Raw genomic sequence first — 21,392 nt, 5'->3', positions numbered from 1 at the left:
ATTGATACTTCATCTTATTTAGCATTATTTATCTTTCCGTTTAGTTTGTACGAGTTGAAAATCATTTGACTGAAAAAAAGTGTAGTCTAACTTTTGCAACAATATGTGGTTTGTTTGTGTGTTTTTTGTATAAAAATAATATACTTCTTGTAGAAATTGGAAAGCACAAAAAATATAAAGACCCAGAATAAAAATCACCTATAATTCCACTAGAGTAAATTATTTTTAAGATTTCAGTGTATTTCCTTCACTTTAAAACAATTTTTTTTTTATTTTTTTCAGTGATTTCGGAGATGAAGAGAGAGATAGAAACATCAATGAGAGAGAATCATTGATTGGCTGCTTCCTGCACGCTCCCTACTGGGGATCGTGCCTGCAACCTGGGCATGTGCCCTGACCAGGAATCAAACGATGAACTCCTGGCTCATAGGTCAATGTTCAACCACTGAGCCACGCTGGCCAGGCTATTTCCTTCACTTTTTCCCTTACACTTACTTTAACATGGATGAATCATATACTTTTTTCATCTTAATCTTCTATCAAAAGTATTTTTTTATGTGCTTAAAAGTAATTGTTAGCCATTTGTTGATAAGTGTTGAAGCTGGATAATAGGTAGCTAATAATTCTTTATATGTTTGAAAAAAATGTAAAAAAAAAAGATAATTGTAAACATAATTTTAATGGCCAGTTTTGTTCCAATGAGTGGATATGTAATAACTTATTTAGCATTCTCATTTAAGTAATTTATAATTTTTGCTATTATAAATAAAAGTTGACTTTATAAGTAAATACATGTCTTTGTATATTTTGTATACAACTTTATTATACATAATTAGGGTTTTCCCCTTAGAATAAGCTGCATGATCATTTGTTTTGAAATTGACTCTAGTTAATCACTATAATCCTTTTGGTTTTCTCCTTCAAGGTGTTTCCTCCATTCAAACTTGTTCCAGAGAAAATGACACTGATTCCAACCAACATGATGCAGGTGATCTTAAAGACAAAAAAATAAGATTTACCCTTTCTCCTCATCCCACCTCTGCCCATCCCAACATATACACGCTCCTCTTCTTTTTTTTTTTTTTTATATATTTTATTGATTTTTTACAGAGAGGAAGGGAGAGAGATAGTTAGAAACATCGATGATAGAGAAACATCGACCAGCTGCCTCCTGCACATCTCCTCCTGGGGATGTGCCCGCAACCCAGGTACATGCCCTTGACCGGAATCGAACCTGGGACCCTTCAGTCCGCAAGCTGACGCTCTATCCACTGAGCCAAACCGGTTTCGGCACGCTCCTCTTCTTATTGCCTCCTCTTGTCTACTCCCAGCCAAGTATAAGAGGGTTTGATAAAGAAGAACATTCGTATTTTTCCTGTTCCACAATGAACTGCCTCTTAGAATCCCATTGGTCATCGGCAACGCTTCCATTTCTTCTGCATTTGAGTGGATGTGGAATATGAGGCGGTGGGAGAAAATGAAAAAGTCCAGCTGTTGGGACAAAATGTTGAGGACAAAGCTGTGACTTCTCCCCATGCTGCAGGAACTCACTGGTGTGTTTAAATCCTAGGTGATGTCTGAAGGTGGCCCCCAGCCCCAATCCATCATTCACTTCTCCATCAGTAATCAGACTGTGGCTGTTGTTAATAGGAGAGGGCAGGTTACAGGGAAGGTGGTTGGCACAGCTGTGGTCCATGGCACCATCCAGACGGTGAATGAAGATACTGGCAAAGTCATTGTGTTTTCCCAGGTATTGGTTCTTTGTTCTTCTTGGCTTCTACTCTTCCGTCTGGGAACCATATTGGGAGATGGGGGAGGGAGTAATGATGAGGAGGGTGTTACCAGCCCAGAAAAATACTTCTAGTCCCCTCACCTGGCATGCTTTTAACCTGGCATGGGAAATATGTGATCTTTAGTGAAAAACCCACGGGATACATTGTTATAATATCCGTGAGGAATTATTTAAAGAGCAAAACCAAAAAAGGTATGGAATGTTTTTGTTGTGGTGGTTGAATGCCCCAAACAACAACAAACCATCTAGTTGTCATAAGCATCTCTGTCCACCCCACAGACACACCCTCTCAGCCTAAACTGGTTCTCCTTCCTGTTGAGCAGGATGAAGTGCAGGTTGAAGTTGTTCAGCTAAGGTCTGTCAGGATCCTTGCAGCTGCAACTCGACTCATCACAGCTACTGAGGTCAGTATGACGACCCTGTTCTGGGCTCATTATTTTGATAATGCCAGTTCCGACACGAAACACTGTTTTCTTTCCAGATGCCAGTTTATGTCATGGGAGTGACCAGTACCCAGACCCCTTTCTCCTTTAGCAATGCCAACCCTGGGCTCACATTCCACTGGTCCATGAGCAAAAGGGAGGTATTGGATCTAGTGCCCAGGCATTCAGAGGTATGAATGTATCTGTTTATTATATTACCTTAGGGATCTTGATATTCAGTTTTTCATCGTAAGTTTTAGACTGAGTCGCTTTCTTCATTTTCATTCTCCTCCTGTCAATGAATTGACTCGAGATAACTTAAGAATCTTACAGAGGCGTGCCAGAATTCATTGAGCAATGCAAGCGGAGGTTTCTCTAGGGGTGACTCTGTTGCTAAGAATGTGAAAGGAAGTAACTGTGAAAATAAGGCCTGGCACTCTAGTTCTTCTAGATGGCCGCTTCCCACCTACATTTCCCTTAGTGTTACAACAAAGAGAGAAGGGCACAATGTTTATTCATGAATATTTCTTAACCCACCCCTCATCGTCTAGGTTTTTCTACAGCTCCCAGTAGAGAATAACTTTGCCATGGTTGTCCACACAAAAGCAGCTGGTCGGACTAGTATCAAGGTCACTGTCCGCTGTATGAACAGTTCCTCTGGGCAGTTTGAGGGGAATCTGTCGGAACTGTCTGATGAAGTTCAGATCCTGGTAAGGGCCCAAACCTAAATCTTGTTTTTGTATATTAAGGAGAAAAAAGTTATATTTGCTTTATCATCCATGAAGAGCTTAGCCTGAATAGAGGTAGAGAAATGGCTAGGGATCCCTAGAACAGGTTTATAGTTTCTAGATCTTTTGTCATTTCTGCTAATTGCCTGTATATAAGTATTGACATTAGAAACTACACACTCCTCTCAACTCCCCATGCAATGGACACAGGATTTGAACACCATAATAACTAAAGAGGGATTCATTTCTGGGCCATTCTCCCTAACATAGATATTATGATACAGTCCAGTTAGCTATATTCATAGGTAGAACAAAAACTAATCCTAACTTCTGGTAAGGTGTAAAGTATGAATAGTTTCTGCAGATGTTCTCAAGCTGAAAGCTAAATGGCCCTATTGCTTTTAAAATTCAAAAGAAAAATTTATCAGTTGTGTGGAGCAAATAAATTTTTCTCGCTCTAAATATGGGACTGATTTTTTCTTTTTCTTTTTTCTCCTTTATTTTGGCTTTTGTTCTCTGATTCAGTGAGACATAGAGGAAAGAGCACATTACTAGGTAGAAAACCTGAATAATGTCCCTTGCTAATTTAATATAGATTCTTTGTTCTCAAATCTCTTTTCAGATTATAGGAGCTAAAATTAGAAATTTCAAAATTATTTTATACCTTATATCTAAGTAATACAGAGGAATAATAGTGTAAACTTGAAGCAAGCCTAATATTAGGTTATATAGTCTAGAATACCTAGATACATCTTTTTTAAAAAATATATTTTTATTGATTTCAGAGAGGGAGAGGGAGAGCAAGATAAAACATCAATGACGAGAGAGAATCATTGATCAGCTGCCTCCTGAACACCCCAAACCAAGGATCGAGCCTGCAACCCGGGCATGTGCCCTGACCAGGAATCGAACCGTGATCTCCTGGTTCATAAGTCAACACTCAACCACTGAGCCGTGCCAGCTGAGTATAGAATACCTAGATACATTTTAAGAGCATTGTGGAACATTAAGCTAAATTGAAGTTAGGCAGACTGATTTGTAATTGTCCATCTGTGAATAAAGGCCATCATTTATCTTTTCCAGATATGATAAAAAAAAATTTTTCTCACTATAGGTATTCGAAAAACTCCAAGTTTTCTATCCAGAGTGCCAACCTGAGCAAATTCTAATGCCCATGAATTCTCAACTGAAACTTCATACCAACAGGTAAGGATAATGGAGGCCAGGTTCTAACTTCACCTTCAGTAAGACATTGCACATGGAAAGAACTATATTGCTTTCTAGGTGATTTTTTTAATGCACAAATAATTTTATTTTTGGTTGAGGTAAAGTTCACATAACACACAATTAACCATTTTAAAGTGTACAGTTCAGTGGTATTCAGTACATTCACAGAGGTGTGCAGCCATCACCTCTGTCTCGTTCCAAAATATTTCCGCTGTCACAAAAGGACACCATACCCATTAATAGTCACTTCCCATTTCCCCTCATCTTAGCCCCTGGCAACCAGCTGTCTCTATGAATTTAACTATTCTGTATACTTCCCACAAATGGACTTAGACAATATGTGACCTTTGTGTTGGCTGCTTTCAGTTACCATAATATTTTCAGGGTTCTCCCATGTTATAGCATGTGTCACTACTTCATTCTGTTTATGAGTAAATAATATCCCATTGAGCAGATATAACATTCTGTTCGTCCATTCATCCATTGGTGGACATTTTGGTTGTTTTCATTTTTGGCTGTTGTGAATATTTGTTTGAATACCTGTTTCACTCCTTTTATTTCCGTTATTTTGGCTGAATAATTTTTAATGATAAACATATAATAGGATTTGATTTTTTAAAAAGATTAGCATAGTCCTGGCTGGTGTCGCTCAGTTGGAGTGTTGTCTCTTGCACTGAAGGGTCGCAGGTTCGATCCCCAGTCAGGGCACAAACCAAATTGTGGGTTCGATTCCCAGTCATGACACAAACCAAATTGTGGGTTTGATCCCCAGTCAGATGTGTGTGGGAGGCAACCAACCTCCCGACTGATGTTTCTCTCTCACATCCATGTTTCTTTTTCTCTCCCCCTTCCTCTCTCTCTAAAACCAATAAAAACATACCCTCAGGTGAGGATTAAAAAGAAAAAGGTAAGTATACCAAGGCAGACTTTTACCTGAGGAGCAAATAAGCACACAACATAGAGAATGGCAGGCAGTTTCCTCAGGGTAATCCTGGCAACCGCTACTCCTTTCTGGTCAAACAGAGTCTCCAAGAGATGCCGCTTGCTCTGTTTGTTCCCTAGGGAAGGGGCAGCCTTTGTGAGTTCCCGTGTTCTCAAGTGTTTCCCTAACTCATCTGTCATTGAGGAGGACGGTGAAGGGCTCCTGAAAGCTGGTTCCATTGCAGGTACTGCCGTGTTGGAAGTCACTTCTGTAGAACCTTTTGGAGTCAACCAAACAACCATAACTGCAGTTCAGGTGAGTTCAGGCATTTACTATAAATAAGTAAGTAAGTAAGTAAGTAAGTAAAGTAAGTAAAAGGAATACTATGCCCTTAACAGGCATATTTCCTTTTTTAAGAATTAGAGACTTCTCAGGAAGTCAGAAATGAACTATAAGGTAAGAGATAATCTTGACATGATTCTAAACCATCAAATTAAAGTGAACTTTAGCCCTAGCCGGTTTGGCTCAGTGGATAGAGTGTCAGCCTGCAAACTGAGGGGTTCCGGGTTCCATTCCAGTCAAGGGCATGTACCTTGGTTACAGGCTCCTCCCCAGCCCAGTCCCTGGCAGGGGTATGTGCAGGAGGCAACCAATTGATGTTTCTCTCACATCGATATTTCTGTCTTTCCCTTTCTTCCATTTTCTCTAAAAATCAATGGAAAAAATATCCTCCGGTGAGGACTAAAAAAAAAAGTGAACTTTAGAGTCCTTGTTATCTTGTTATAGCCTCAACTTGGTGTGATTGTCTTCTGAACATCTTGGGCAAGAAAGTTGGTATGGGAGAAGTGTAGAGCTATTGCTATCAAAATTAGGCTTTGTTTTCGGAATTAAAAAATTAGAATTAGACAATTCCTCAGAGGTAAGTTAGTCTAACACACACATCAGAACAGAAGTGCCACCATGACTGGGCAGGAGCAGCAAGATGCTGCAGCACAGCGGGTACAGGGTGAGGTGCATCCTGCAAGCCAGTCGTATCTCCATTGGCACCTTCAAGGCTTTCGACAAGCATATGAATTTGATCCTATGTGGTTGTGATGAATTCAAGAAGATCAAGCCAAAGAACTCAAAACAAGCAGAAAGAGAAGAGAAGCAAGTCTTCAGTCTAGTGCTGCTTCGAGGGGAGAAGCTGGTCGCAGTAACAGTAAAGGGATCTCCTCCCACAGATACTGGCATTGCTGGAGTGCCACTCGCTAGAACTGCTGGGGGCCCAGGGATCAGCAGGGCTGCTGGCAGAGGAATCGCAGCTGGTGTTTCTATGCTGCAGGACTTGCTGGGCCAGCTCATGGGGTTGGTGGGCCATCCCAACTGCGCTCCCTACCACGGAAATGTGCCCATCAAGGCCCTAGACTCATCTTACCCCGTCTCATCTCCATGTGTTTCCCCAAAGACTGTACACAGTCCTTTTATTTCCTTGTGGCCTGTGAAACAAATTTATAATATACTTTTTTAAAATCCTCACTCCAGGATATTTTATTCATTCATTAATTCATAGAGAGTGGAATGGAGGGAGAGAGGAAAAGAGAGACCAGGAATCGAACCTGAGACCTTTTGGTACCTGGAATGACACTCTAGCCACTTAGCCATACCGGACAGGGGTACAATCAACTTTTTTGTTCTTATTAATTTTCACCCAAGGATATTTTTCCATTGATTTTTAGAGAATGGAAAGGAAGGGGAGAGACAGGGAGAGAAGCGTCAATCAATGTGAGAGAGACACATCAGTTTGGTTGCCTCCTGTATGTGCCCCAACCAGAGCCAGGAATGGAGCCTGCAACCAAGGTATGTGCCCTTGACTGGAATCAAATCTAGGACCTTTCAGTTCACGGGCCGACACTCTATCCACTGAGCCAAACTGGCTAGAGCTAAACTTCTTTTTTTAATATGTTTTTATTGATTTCAGAGAGGAAGGGAGTGGGAGAGATAGAAACATCAATGATGTGAGAGAATCTTCAATTGGCTAACTCCTGCATGCCCTCTACTGGGATGGAGCCTGCAACCTGGGCATGTGCCCTGACTGGGAATCGAACTGTGACCTTCTGGTTCATAGGTCGATGCTCAACCACTGAACCACGCTGGCCAAGCAAAGCTGAACTTTTCTTGTTATCACTGCTTATCTCTTACAGTGTTAAAAAACAAATTATACTATTCTTAATAATTATTTAACAATATTGAGCACTCTGCACAAAATAAATTGCAGTTCTTTCCTCAAAAAGCTTCTCTTCACATTCCCACAGCTTTAATAATTAAAAGCCATTTCCTATACTGTCATATTTCACTCTGATTTAAGTCATTTTAAATCAAGAGCTAATTATTTCATATGAAAGAGGGACACATTTTTTATCATCTATAATAATAAAAGCATATATGCTAATTAGACAGGACATCCTTCCGGACAACCTTCCGGACGAAGCCAGGGCTGTGAGGGAAACGAGGGTCCCAGGTGCCTGCCAGCGGCTGGAAGAAAGCCAGTGCCGGCAGCTGGGGGAAGGAAGGCCTACTCTTGCACAAATTTCGTGCATCGGGCCTCTAGTTGATTATAAATCTCAGAATATGGACACAACTCCTCTCCAATGCATCCTTCTCTGTACCAGTAGGTTTTGTCTCCCACAGGTAGCACCAGTGACATACCTGCGAATGAGCAGCCAATCCAAGCTATACACGGCCCAAGGAAGAACCCTATCAGCCTTTCCGTTGGGCATGTCTCTCACCTTCACTGTTCAGTTTTATAATAGAATCGGAGAGAAATTCCACACACACAATACCCAGCTTTATCTGGCTCTGAACAGGTATGGAAGTCAATGACACTATGGTAGAAATTCTTGCAGATTAGGTTAGTGTTATATAGCAGCTCCAGTAAATTGCTCTCATGTTCTGCACTTGGAATCTGATCTTTGTTTCTTTCATTACGATGGGAAAAGACCAGAATAGTTATTAGCTGTTCAATGAAGAAAAATATCAGGATATTTTGAATCTGTCAAGTCCTAGTTCACAGAAAGCTTCCATACGGAGCTAATTGGAATATTATCAAAAAGTCGTACTGAAAAAAAATGTTTAATTAAAAAAGAAAAAAAGTCTTACTGGGCACTATATACTGGTATGTGAAGGTAATAGACAGATCTCTGGCCCTTACTTGCTTACTGTCCATTGTAGAATTTCTTCTGAACTTTTGTGCTGTTGAATATAATGTAACTAGAGGCCCAGTGCACGGTTGAGGGGACAATTTGCATACTACGCTTTTATTATATAGGATAGGGTCTGTTCCCAGAACTGTTTTCTAACTATTGTCCCTTTTCAGAGATTCCTGCTTTTCATATCTACTTTCAGAGATGACCTCCTACTTATTGGACCAGGGAATAGGAACTACACTTACGTGGCCCAGGCTGTGAACAGAGGGGTGACACTTGTGGGGCTCTGGGATCGGAGACACCCAGGCATGGCAGATTACATTCCTGTCGCTGTCGAGCACGCCATCGAGCCCGACGCCAAGCTCACCTTTGTTGGAGATGTCATCTGTTTCAGTACTCACCTCCTCAACCAAAATGGTCTGGACACCTTCCTTTCTTAACCTCACAAGTGGTTACAAAGCAACTCTTCCCTTAAAGGATTTTTTCCTAAGTTATCTAAATTCCGAAAGTGTTTTTATGCATTTTATTATTTTTCATGTTAACTGATAATTCTCAGTTCAATGCCCAATTCTCTCAATAGCTAGCCATCAGAAGTCAGCCAGTTATATTTATCAAATGCCTATTGAATGCATAGCTCTATGTAATGTATGATGTAGACAATGTAGGGTACTGTGCCTTCTCCTCCATTTCCAGCTTCTGAAGGAGGGTAAATGCTTAGCTGAAGAGCAGTAAAGGATGAAATAAAAGTAAGGAAAGGGTAATAAGGCTTTAGTTCTAAGTTATCCTCAAAGCCCGGTGTTCTTGCTGGATGGGAAGAGAGATCTATATCCTTTAATGGTCTACTGATTTGGAGTCTGAGTAAGGTTAAAGTGACCATCAATTTATTCAAAAGGTTGCAACCAAGTGCTTTTTCTTATCTTTTCCTAGGTGAACCTGGGATATGGATGATTTCTACTGACAGTATTCTACAAACAGACACTGTCACTGGGGTAGGAGTGGCCCGGAGTCCAGGAATAGCAACAATCTTTCATGACATCCCAGGACTGGTGAAAACCTATCGAGAGGTAAACTTAACAATACCAGGATTGAAGAGATAAGGGCGTCTATTTATATAAATGGGAATATGCATATAAAAGAGAAATACAGTCACATATCAGATATAAAAAGAGCCAACAAGCTTTATTGGGATATAAAGGGAAACAGTATTAGGATTCTTTCTTTTTTAACTTTTTAAAAAATATATTTTTATTGATTTCAGAGAGGGAGAGGGAGAAAGAGATAGAAACATCAATGATGAGAATCACTGATCAGCTGCCTCCTGCACGCCCCCAACTGGGAATTGAGCCCGCAACCCGGGCATGTGCCCTTGACCAGAACCAAACCCGGGACCCTTCAGTCCACAGGCCGATGCTCTATCCACCAAGCCAAACTGGCTCGGGCAGTATTAGGATTCTTAACCAGAAGAATGCCTCATCTGACTTACATTTTAAAATATCACTGTGACCTCTGGTTGGTACTAAACTGTAGGGGCTAGGGTAGAAGCTTAGAAACCAGTTGGAAGAGTATTATTGCAGTAAACTAGGTGAGGTATGATGGTGAATCAGGGTGGTAACAGAGGAGGTAATGAGAAGTTAATCAGATTCTACATATATATTATAGGTAGAGCCAATAGAATTTCCTGACAGATTACATGTAGAGTGTGCAACAGTTAAGAATGACTTAAGGCCCTGGCTCAGTTGGTTAGGCGTCATCCCATGCACCAAGAGGTTGCTGGTTCCATTCCTGGTCAGGGCACATGTCCGGGTTGTGGCTTGATACCCAGTAGCGGATATGCAGGAAGCAGTCTATGGATGTCGGACTGTTACATCAATGTTTCTTTCTTCTCCCTTCCTCTCTTCCTAAAATTCAATTAACTATTCCTTAAAAAAAAAAATGACTTAAGGTTTTTGATTGACTAAAAGGTCAAAGTTGCCATCAACTGAAATGTGGAATCTGTGAGTGGAATAGCTTTGGAGAGAAGGTCAGTCAGTTTTGGACATGTACTAGTAAAACTGGACATGAGGTAGCTGGACATAAAAGTCTGGGAGTCATTGGCATAGAGATGACATTTAAAGCCATTAGATCACTAAGAGAATGGGTGTAAACAGAAAAGGCCCAAGAACTAAACTCTGGGGACACTCCAATATTAAGAGCTCTTAGAGCAGAAGAGGAACCAATAAGAGAGACTTCTAAGAAATGACCAGTGAAGTGGGAAGAAAACCCAGAAATTTTGGTGTCCTGGAAGCCAAGTGAAGAAGTTATTTCAAGAGGAAGGGAATGATCAACCAGTGAAATACTATTAATAGGTTAAGTAAGCTAAAAACTGAGACCTAACTGATGGTTTTTACAATATGTAACTAACTTTAAGGTCCTTGAATATTTAAAAACAAACTGTGGTAGTACTGAGGAGACTGGACAGTATATTACATTAAATTGAAGATATTTGGAGGGGAAAAAGGATCATTATCATCATATCTCTTTGTAATCATTCAGCACTAAGCCTTACATACAAGGCACAGTATAGGATGCACAGGGATAAATTAGGGTTCTAAGTTAAAGAGCTTAGAGCCTAATAGGAGGGATTTTAACAAGTGTAAAAATGTGCTCAATATAAGGCAGAACATTGCAAAGTATACTGAGTATTCTGTAAAGCTGCAGTTGTCTTCAAAGGCATTTTAATAGGGAATCCTACAAAGGGAACATATGTCAGAAGGAATAATGGACAGAGACCTCCTTTTAGAAAATGTTTTCTTTCCGTAAGATATTGTGGTTCTCAAATACGTTAGCACATGAAGAGCAATTTGTGTGAAACAGATGCTTTTGGTCAAATAAGTTATGAGAGGCAGAGAAGGAGGGAACCAGATTCTCTGAGAACTGAGGTCCAGATTTGCCTTCGGTTTCCTGACAGGTGGTTGTCAATGCATCGTCAAGATTAACACTCAGTTATTACCTCAAGACTTATCTCACCAATACTCCCAATTCAACTGTGTTCAAGTTCTTCATCACCACTGGCAGAAATGGTGTCAATCTTAAAGGTCAGGATTCTTATAGGTATGGGTGATTGTTCTCAACTTTCTCATTTTCCCGTATTAATTTCCCCCTTTGGATTAGCAATATAAATTTCTTCTTATTTCAGAATTGACTCTACCTTAACAAATAAATCATTGACTCATCCTTTTTTATACCTGACTGCTTCTATGTAACAGCATCTCCTTTTAAAAATCTTTTAGTGATAAAGCTGTTTACCTCTTTTCTGCTTATTAGGGTCCTGCACCCCAAGTCAAGCCTCGGCCATTACAACAATACTTCTTCCAGAGACCCTCATACTGTGTCACATACAGTTCAGTAACACTTCACTAGACATTCCAGCAAGTAAAGTCTTTCATGTCCATTCATATTTCAGCATGGAGAAAGGTGGGTTCCACCAGTTGAATCTGGTTTCCCCCTTATTTTCATATTTGTACAGTTGTCACCTTATTGGATTGCATGCATATTTTCCAGTTTCATCTGCTATATACGGACTCTTTCTCAATCAACATTTTTAATTCATTCTAATTTGTTAAACGTGGCTCTATAATCCCTTCCTATTGCTTATAATACAATACAAAATGCTTTTCTATTATAACTTACTATTTTGTTAGTCCCTGTTATCTCTGTAAGGGCTTGGCTTAGGTCTCATTCATCTTTTATCCTCAGCAAGTAGCACAGTGTTTGAATGTTTGTTGAACTGAAGGCTATTGCAAGCAGATTATCGTTAACAAGCAGAAAGTAGAAACAGGTATGACACTGAGATGACTTTACATAAATCAACTGATCTAAAATGAGAAGATTCATGTCAAATGTGAACAGGATAGTGCTCCATCATGGGGGAGTGTCTACTCCACGGCCAGGCAGTGTGAATGGTAATGAGCAACCACTGAAGGAAGGTTCACTGGCAAATTGTTGAGCACCAAACAGAATGCCTGGTACCGTGACACGCACTGCAGATACAAAGAGGAGGACAAGGCTTATAACTCTCACTAGTACTGCAGAGTGATCAGTTTTAGAATAAAAATACACGTGGGGCATTAGAGCAGCAGAAAAGAGTATCTACATCAAACATGGGTGTTAAAGTAAGGTTTTACAGAGTAAATGGCCCTTTAGCACAGGGGTCCTCAAACTTTTTAAACAGGGGGCCAGTTCACTGTCCCTCAGACCGTTGGAGGGCCGGACTATAGTTTAAAAAAAAACTAAGAACAAATTCCTATGCACACTGCACATATCTTATTTTGAAGTAAAAAAACGAAACGGGAATAAATACAATATTTGTATTTGCATGTGGCCCGCGGGCCGTAGTTTGAGGACCCCTGCTTTAGAAGATGACTAAGAGTGAGCTAGATGTAAAGAAAATAGGACATTTCAGGCAATATAGAGCCCAGATAAGTTTACAAAAATAAAATGAAAGCAGTTTTAAAGTATTTACTGGAAGTACATAGGATGGACAAGATTGAGTGAATAATGGGAGGCAAGGAGACTAGTGAATGGAGCCACTGCAATAATACCAGCATGAATTGATAAGGGTCTAGACTAGAGTAACAAAGAAATACCAACAGGGCAGACATGTCAGAGGCATTTCAAAGAGTTAGCACGATTTGGAGGATGATTGGATATAGGAATGAAGTAAAGGAAGTAAAGGTTTGAGCATGGGTAACTAGAAAAATACTACTGACAGAAATAAGACCAAGTGGTGGTTTGATAGAGAAGTGATTAAACCATGCTCGAAGCATGCCTTTTTTTCACAAACCCTTTCCTGATCTTACCAATTGACTACTTCATTCTGTATCCCCATAATTTGTTTGCACTGTATTAATATTTCCTGGCATGTTGATTTACCAATTTAAGCAACAAGTTCAGTTGTGGGTTCCCTGTTTTCTTTTGGTGGTCCATCGTGTGCTAACTGAATAACAAAACTAAGTTCACATTTCCTTTTGAATTTACATGTCACCATTTTTACTTCTTATCCTAATTCAGTTGGCTCAACACAGCCTCTGAACATTCCTGCTCAGATTGTCCTCTTTTCTTCAGGGGTTTATGTCTGCCTAATCAAGGTTCGACCCCAGCCAGAGGAGCTGCTCCAGGCCCTCAGCCTGGCTGACACCTCAGTCTATGGGTGGGCCACACTCATCAGTGAACATAGCAAGAACGGAATGCAAAGAATTCTCATTCCTTTCATCCCAGCCTTTTACATCAACCAGTCAGAACTGGTGCTTAGCCACAAACGAGACATCGGGGAGATAAGAGTACTGGGAGTGGACAGAGTTCTTGAGAAGCTAGAGGTATGTTAAGAACTGAACCCAAACAGATCAGTTTAGAAAAAAGAGATTTTTGTGATGATAAAATTCACCGTAGGAAATACTAAGCAGGATGAAGAAAATCTGTCCCATTCAGGAGGGCTCCCAGTCTAAAATCTGGGTTATTAGCTGGAAGATAACACCAATACTATCTTGTTGTTGTTAATCCTCACCTGGGGATAGTCTTTCCATTTATTTATTATTATTTTAAATATTATTTTTATTGATTTCAGAGAGGGAGAGGGAGATAGAAACATCAATGAGAATCATTGATTGGCTGTCTCCTGCATGCCCCCCACTGGGGATTGAGCCCGCAACCCAGGCATGTGCCCTTGACTGGAATTGAACCCAGGACCCTTCAATCCAGAGGCTGACACTCTATCCACTGAGCCAAATGGCTAGATCTCCATTGATTTTTTTTGAGAGTGGGAGGAGGGGGTGGAAAAGAGAAAAATGGATGTGAGTCACATGGATTGGTTGCCTCCTGCATGCGCCCAGACCAGGGCCGGGGATGAACCTGCAACCCAGATACGCGTCCTTGACCAGGAATCAAACCCACAACCTTTTGGTGTGTGGACCAGTGCTCTAACCACTGCACCACACTGACCAGGGCACCAATGCTCTTAATTAAAAACAATCTTTAAAATTCTAGTTTAAAACTTTTTTGAAGCCTATTTTATTCTCACAGATCACCTTTCCCCCTTATCATTCAATACATCTAAGTGAAAAAATGACTTGTTAGCTAAACTAGAAATCCAGGTGTCTGTGTGTGTTTAAGATTGGAGTATATAGAATACAAAACTGCCTTTTCCTTTTTTGTGTGTGTTTTTGTAAAACTGCCTTTTCTTCTTTCAAACAGTGCTATTTTCTTTTCTCCAAGGTCTTCCCCAGCTCCCCGGTTCTAGTGGTCTCTGGCCAGAGTCACTCTTCCCTCACACCTGGTCTTGCTATCTACCCCGTAAGAGTAGTCAACTTCACTTCCCTTCAGCAGATGACATCACCTGTTTTCATCAATATTTCCTGTGTGCTCACAGGTCAAAGTGTGGCTGTGCTAGTGAGAGCTAGTAAGAAGTCTGGTGCAGGTGAGCAATGGGGGTCCTACTTTTAATCTAGAGCAGTAGTTCTCAACCTTCTGGCCCTTTAAATACTGTTCTTCATGTTGTGACCCAACCATAAAATTATTTCGTTGCTACTTCGTAACTGTAATGTTGCTACTGTTATGAATCATAATGTAAATATCTGATATGCAGGATGGTCTTAGGTGACCCCTGTGAAAGGGTCATTCGACCACCAAAGGGGTTGAGACCCACAGGTTGAGAACCGCTGATCTAGAGGAAAATAAGGCGTTACAATTCAGTTAATGGAAAACATTCAGCCACTTGACCAAGATTACTCTCTAACTGGGGCTTGGATCAATTTCCAAGCCCACTGAAAACACAATCTTCAGATAGCTTATCATTAGCTAGATGTGTTACTTAACATATATTTAAGAATAGTCATGTCAGTTTAATAAGTCTGTCAGTTTCCATTCTAAACCTCTTGAAAAATGTTTCACTTTCTTTAAAAGTATTTAGCAGATCTTTCTGCATCAAGCAAAGTGCAAAAGGCGAACCCTAGAAACAAGACTTATTGCCCAAATCCTAATTCTAGCCATTACCCAGTTTAGAAATGCCAATCTGTATGAGATGGGAAGTTACGGAGAGATGTTAAGCCAGAGAAACATTCTCATGCCACTGGCACTTGCCACTCCCTCGAGGGAAACAGTACTCTTAATTATTGGGAATGAATTAGGCTGAACCCTAGCACATCTAATGGGAGAAAGATTTGCTTATATAAACACTTTGATAATGTGCTTGTCAATAAATATCCTAAGCATATTTAAATGCATTTCTCTAACTCAAAAGGGTAGATGTTTTCCCTTTTAGAGTTGAGGAATTGAGGTGTCTAAAGGTCCCACCACTAGAAAGTGTTCAACTCCAATCTGTGCTCTATTAGAGCAGCTTTAAAATCTAGAGTTGATTCTAATCAACTCACTGATTATGAAAGGGATGCTAGGAAAATTAGTAATACACCTGACCTGTTTTAGTTGGACTTTGAGCAGTAGGACCTGATCAGGAATTAGTATAGACAATCTTTTCAGTATATGCACTTCAAGAAACCTTATTCTTTTTTTTTTAATATATTTTATTGATTTTTTACAGAGGAAGGGGGAGAGATAGTTAGAAACATCGATCAGCTGCCTCCTGCACATCCCCTGGGGATGTGCCCACAACCCAGGTACATGCCCTTGACCGGGATCGAACCCGGGACCCTTCAGTCCGCAGGCCGAAGCTCTATCCACTGAGCCAAACCGGTTTCGGCAAGAAACCTTATTCTTCAGTGAGGCAGTTATCAAAGAGTAAGGTGAGAGCAGTTTTAAGACTAGAGGTAGGCCTATACTATAGATGCAGAATAGGAAATAGGTATGAGGGCCTGGTCACAATTTATATTGGAAAGCCTGGAAGTTCAGATCATTTGGTGGGACAGAAAGTTCTAGACACTGAAGAAATTGAAATAACCAAAGGCAGATACCAAATATGATTCAAAGACAGGAGTCGCAAGTTTTATTAAGGACATTATATACAAATCAGAATATTCCCTAGAAATGACATCCTGAGTAAAAATGGGTAAGGGGCCCTTGGATTTAAGAAGTCTCTGGGGATCCAAAGAAATGTTTCACGTTACAGGGATTAGAATGAGAAATCAAATCACACCCTGGCCAGATAGCTCAGTTGGGTAGAGCATCCCTGATGTGTCAAGGTTGCAGTTTTGATCGCGTCAGGGAACACATAATCATCAACCAATGAATGCTTAAATAAGTGGAACAAATTGATGTTCCTCCCTCCCTCTCTCTCAAGTCAATTAAAAATTTTATATAAATCGAATCACCATAGATTACAAATTTAGTTAAAATGCACAGGAAAGGTAAAAGCCATTTTTAAGTGGCAGAAGTTTTAAATATTCCTGTAAGCTGAGAATAATAAATAAGAGGTTCAAGAATTGGAGTTTATTACTTTGGAGATAGGAAAAAGCCAGTAAGATGAAGCCAACCTTTCTCACCTCATGGCACCAAGTAATTTCTAAAATTCTGGGCATACCAAAAAAATATTTTTGCTAATCTGACCAAAAACAAGTTTAGCTTTAATTTATTCACACCGGACAGCTATTGTGTTAGTTCTTTTTTTTAATTGTTTTATTGCTTAAAGTATTACAAAGAGTATTACATGTCTCCCCCCTCCCCCCCCCGCCCTTGACAATCCCGTCCTCCCCTACCCCCCAGTGTCTCTGTCCATTGGTTATGCTTATGTGCATGCATACAAATCCTTTGGTTGACCTCTTACTACCCCCTCCTGCCCCCCAACCCTCCCCGGGCTTCCCGCTGTTAGTTCTTTTAAATCAGTGATGGCGAACCTATGACACGCGTACTCATTTTTTTGGTTGATTTTTCTTTGTTAAATGGCATTTAAATATATAAAATATCAAAAATATAAGTCTTTTGTTTTACTATGGTTGCAAATACCAAAAAATTTCTATATGTGACACGGCACCAGAGTTAAGTTAGGGTTTTTCAAAATGCTGACACGCTGAGCTCAAAAGGTTCGCCATCACTGTTTTAAATCCTCACCCCCAAGGACATGCGTATTGATTTGAGAAGGGTAGGGAGAAACATTGATGTGGGAGAGATCAATTGGTTGCCTTCCACATGTGCCCCGAACAGACTGAACCTGCAGCCTTTCTGTATACAGGACAAGGCTCCAAACAACTGAGCCACACAGGCCAGGGTGGCTGTCGTTTTTTAATTTAACAGTCTAAGGGAAAGAGGTCAGTGCAGCTGACTAAATAACCAGGTATTACATGTTTTAAAAATTGATGTCCTAAAGGGCTGGGTTTCGAGTGCTTCTGCTAGATAGTCTTATGACCACACAAGGTTTTAAATGCAACATCTGACCTGGATGTGTTATTAAGTAACTATTCTCTTCTTCTGTTCTGGCCAATGCATAGATCAATGTGAAGATTCAGGTGTCCTCCAGTTCATGGGTTCTTACCAGATCCTTTTTACCCTCTTTGTAGTGCTGGCATCAACAGCTTTCATCTTTCTAGGTAAGGAGTCCTTATATCCTTCATTTCAAAAACTGAATAAGGATGAAAATTAGTTGTTTTTGCAGTTGAAACAGATTCAGCCTCCCTAACCCTAGTCACCTATTGGATTAAATAAAGGTCCTGCTCAAGTTACACTATCACCTTGGATGTGGCAAATGCCATGCAGAAGTGGATACTGCTAAATGGCTAGTTTGGGTTAAATCATCAGCTAGAGATGATGTGGTCTACACCTGCACTTGCCCCATCATTTGGCCAGTTGATAAGGAACTCTAAAAACTGAACAAAAATTTCCTAATTACCATGAAGTTATTTGAAGTATGACTAAGGGCCCTTCCTCCAACGAAGGAATCTGTCTCTTTACTGACATCTCCCTTGTTCTTATTGCAGCATACAGTGCCTTTCTCAACAAGATACAGACAGTTCCAGTTGTTTACGTTCCAACTCTAGGAGCACCACTGACAGGTAAAGAATCACAATCCTCATCTTCACATTCCAGTATCTGTATCTTACCTCTCACCCACCTCCCTTTCCCATTTGTTTCTAGGTTCTTACGCCTCCACACGTTCTCCCCCTCCATTCCTGAGCCCACAACCCCCGCCAGCCCAGAGTCGGCTACAACACTGGCTGTGGAGCATAAAGCACTAACCTGTACTTAGACAAGTCTCCTTAACCGTAGGAAACGGGAGATTTCTAACCCTTGGCCACCAGAAGCTGCCTAGCAACCACCTCTATACTTATAAGCCTCCAGACAAGGTTTCTGAGAATTGTAAATAAAGGGTCCTGAGCTGTTCTGTTAAAGTGTTGTGCTGGCTTGTGTTTCGAAGAGCAACTTGTTCTTAATTCTAAGAAAACATAACAGTGAAAGTAAATATCTCATTTATATGGTAAACCCCATTTTTAAATCAAGCTCTGAAGATTTACTCAATGAGCCTAGGCAGATAGAAACGTCCCAAATGGACTTTTTATTAAATACTTGGCTACTTACTTGCCCCAAATGACTAGCAGTCCATTCTTCTGGTTGGCCCTGAATACTTGAGGTAAGAACTTCCTACCAGTAAAACAAGACAATAAACAGGATGTATCCAAAATGTGTTTATTGGGATGGTTTCCCACTCATCTTGATTTGAGGTGCGTTTAGTGCTGCTTCCTTCTGAAGGAGCATCCTGGAAGAAGAAGGTTCAGAAGTGAGCTGCCGGCAGCCCGCTCCCCCTGCCCCACACTCACAGGCCCCATGCCTGACGCCCCACCCACAGGAAAGCCGCTCGTATCACCTCCCCATCCTAGCTTCACACAGCAGCACGTGAGATTAAGAAGTATGTTGTGTCTGGTAATACAACTCCCTTTTACAAGTCTGGCCATTTACATTACATATGATCCTTTATGAGATCCAAAGCCCAAATGACATTTGAAAGCATGTACCTTCTGTAAGCCTTGCTTTTCCTCCTGTTGGCTGACAGAGAACAGTGGAGCAACCAACGCACAAAACTACCGTTTGTGCATGGCTGAAGACAGTGGTGATTTTGTAGCATCCTGGAAAAAACGTCAAGAAGGGGTTGTATTTTTTTCCACGCCTTTCTTCACTTACACATCAACTAGAATGTACTAACTCTTAAGACCTGCATGTTACGTAAACTTTTGAAATTGACTCTCCTATTGGAAACCCGATTACCTGGGTCTAGGTACACCTCAATGCCAGCTCAGAAGCAATACGGACCGCCTGCCCCCACCTGTGAATTTCTGGGTACCGTGTGACTAGCATCCTAGGGCTGACACGGAAAGGCGTGGAGTCAACAACAACGCGTAGATCAAAAAATAGCGGCTCCTCCCTCCGCTTTGGAGGGAAGGAGGGTGGGCAATGGGTGGCACCCACCCCTCTCCTCCGGGTGCCAGTGCGTCCATGCCCGGGGCGGAAGCACCGCCCATCAGCCCGGCTTCTAACACAAGGACATGGGGTCGGTACGCGGGGTTCTGATGGGACGTCACTCCGGGTCGCTCCACCTAAAGCACAAAACCTCACCCGCCTCGCACGGTCAAACCCTAAGAAATCCGGGCGGCTCCGCGGAGACGCGGCCGCTCACACCCCGCGCCCGGACCCGTGCGCCGCCCGCCGCCGGCGGCCTCACCTGGGCACTTGACGTCCATGAAGTAGGAGTTGGGGCTCTGCACCAGGCGCTTCTTCTTGTGCTTCCTCTTCTCCTCCTCCGGGGAGGGGTGCAGGAGGTCCTTGGCGAGCTGCGAGGCGGAAAGGGAGAGATTCAGAGACCCGCGGCGGGAACGGGGGGAGCGGACGCGGCCCCCGCGGCCACACACCGGGGAGCGCCGGCCCCTCGCCGCGCCGGGTGTCTGCGCGGCCGCGCCGCCATCTTATCCCCGCTCCGCTCCGCTGCCGCCCAGGCGGGGCCCCGCGGCCCCTGCGCTTCACGTCTCCGGCGGCGCGGAGGGGAGGGCCGGGGAGGGCCCCCTGCGATCCGCGCCCGGCGCGAGGGAAGCGGGCGGGCGGGGGAGCGAGATCGCCGCCGAAACCTGCCCCCGGGAACTCACAGGCATGTCGTCGCGGGGAGGCCGTCACCGCCGGAAAGGGGCGGAAGCGGAAGTCCTTCTCCTTATATCCGCCACCCCGCCGGAAGTGACGCCTCGGGACTCGGCCGCCATGTTGGGGAGGTCCGCCTGCCACCCCGGCCTGCGGTGGGCGCGAGGAGGGCTGCCATCGTCGGGGGTTGGCAGAGGCCGGACGCGGGTCCGGGCTGAGGGAGCTCGCGAGGGGGTGAGGGGAGCGTCTCGCGCCGGTACCGACAGGTCACCAGTTCGAGTCCTGATGGGGCCACTCGCCTGGTTTCGAGGCCAGGTCCCCAGTAGGGGGCGTGCGGGAAGCAGCCAATTGATGTTTCGCTCCCTCTCCCTTCCTCTCTCTCTCTCTCAAAAAAAAAAAAGAAAAAAATCAATGGAAAAAACATTCTAAAAATTTTTTTTCAAGGCAAACCTTTATCCAGGGGTAAATGGACAATTAGAATTTCCTGCTAACTTTGACAGTTGGAGCCTAATAAGTAGGAACTTCTTAAGAAAACAACCAAACCAAGCTATGTCCGGACTTCTTAAATGTCTTTATTATTTTTCTGTTGGTTTCGTTTGCCCACTTTAAACAATTCAGAAATGTAAATGTAAAAAAAAAAAAAAAGTAAAGTCCTTTCCTGGCCGGTGTGGGTCAGTGGTTGGGCGTTGACCTATGAACCAGGAGGTCACCGTTCGTTCCGGTCAGGGCACCTGCCCAGGTTGCGGCCTCCATCCCCAGAAGGGCTAATCGGTGTTTCTCTTTTCCCCTCTTCCTTCCTCTCTCAAGTTAATTTTTTTAAAAAGTAGAGTTCACATATTTCCTCCATCCCCAACCTACTCCTAGAGTTGTTAATTTTATTGTCAACTTCCCATCCTTACCTCTAATAGTAATTACATCAAACACATAATGCTTACTAGGTGCGTTGTTCTGCTTTACATATATTAATCTTCATAACAACTCTTACCAGGTTGATACTATTATTGTCCACATGTTACAGATTAGGAAAGTGATGCACAGAGAAACTGTCCAAAGTACTACTCCACTGCCTTCCCAAAA

The 21,392-nt window shown here is 42.2% G+C and overlaps 2 protein-coding genes across 2 annotated transcripts in view; one reads left to right on the top strand and one right to left on the bottom strand.

The window, feature by feature from the left end:
• Positions 1 to 18,640, top strand: part of NUP210L (nucleoporin 210 like) — a 53,310-nt gene extending 34,670 nt beyond the window's left edge. Inside the window, exons 24-40 of the mRNA XM_070396273.1 lie at positions 926 to 988; positions 1,571 to 1,750; positions 2,116 to 2,196; positions 2,274 to 2,405; positions 2,766 to 2,924; positions 4,057 to 4,148; positions 5,232 to 5,406; positions 7,762 to 7,937; positions 8,476 to 8,693; positions 9,204 to 9,340; positions 11,224 to 11,350; positions 11,580 to 11,729; positions 13,380 to 13,630; positions 14,526 to 14,727; positions 17,687 to 17,785; positions 18,173 to 18,247; positions 18,330 to 18,640. Of these exons, the coding sequence (XP_070252374.1) occupies positions 926 to 988; positions 1,571 to 1,750; positions 2,116 to 2,196; positions 2,274 to 2,405; positions 2,766 to 2,924; positions 4,057 to 4,148; positions 5,232 to 5,406; positions 7,762 to 7,937; positions 8,476 to 8,693; positions 9,204 to 9,340; positions 11,224 to 11,350; positions 11,580 to 11,729; positions 13,380 to 13,630; positions 14,526 to 14,727; positions 17,687 to 17,785; positions 18,173 to 18,247; positions 18,330 to 18,430 (2,418 nt within the window). The 3' untranslated portion in view covers positions 18,431 to 18,640. The remainder of the gene's footprint in view (positions 1 to 925; positions 989 to 1,570; positions 1,751 to 2,115; positions 2,197 to 2,273; positions 2,406 to 2,765; positions 2,925 to 4,056; positions 4,149 to 5,231; positions 5,407 to 7,761; positions 7,938 to 8,475; positions 8,694 to 9,203; positions 9,341 to 11,223; positions 11,351 to 11,579; positions 11,730 to 13,379; positions 13,631 to 14,525; positions 14,728 to 17,686; positions 17,786 to 18,172; positions 18,248 to 18,329) is intronic.
• Positions 18,641 to 18,857: 217 nt separating this feature from the next.
• RPS27 (ribosomal protein S27) lies at positions 18,858 to 20,370 on the bottom strand. The gene is made up of 4 exons (XM_070396274.1): positions 20,327 to 20,370; positions 19,909 to 20,017; positions 19,205 to 19,315; positions 18,858 to 18,948 (listed from the first exon to the last, which is right to left on the bottom strand). Exons 1-4 carry the CDS (start codon positions 20,330 to 20,332, stop codon positions 18,920 to 18,922), a joined length of 255 nt encoding a protein of 84 aa, XP_070252375.1. The 5' UTR covers positions 20,333 to 20,370; the 3' UTR covers positions 18,858 to 18,919.
• Between the last annotated feature and the right edge of the window lie 1,022 nt (positions 20,371 to 21,392).

Source organism: Myotis yumanensis, unplaced genomic scaffold, assembly GCF_028538775.1.
Source record: "Myotis yumanensis isolate MYYU_CA2020_CCGP unplaced genomic scaffold, mMyoYum1.0.hap1 SCAF_17, whole genome shotgun sequence".
Classification (NCBI taxonomy): domain Eukaryota; kingdom Metazoa; phylum Chordata; class Mammalia; order Chiroptera; family Vespertilionidae; genus Myotis; species Myotis yumanensis.
Note: the sequence above shows the minus strand (reverse complement) of the source record. Positions and strands in the feature narration are given on the sequence as shown.

Bases quoted from the DNA above. Each gene is read 5' to 3' on its own strand.
- RPS27 (XM_070396274.1), bottom strand. The intron at 19,316-19,908 runs GTGAGGCCGCCG...CGTTTTTTCCAG, and splicing joins CATGGACGTCAAGTGCCCAG to GATGCTACAAAATCACCACT. The intron at 18,949-19,204 runs GTACATGCTTTC...TTCTTCTTCCAG, and splicing joins AAAAGCAAGGCTTACAGAAG to GATGCTCCTTCAGAAGGAAG.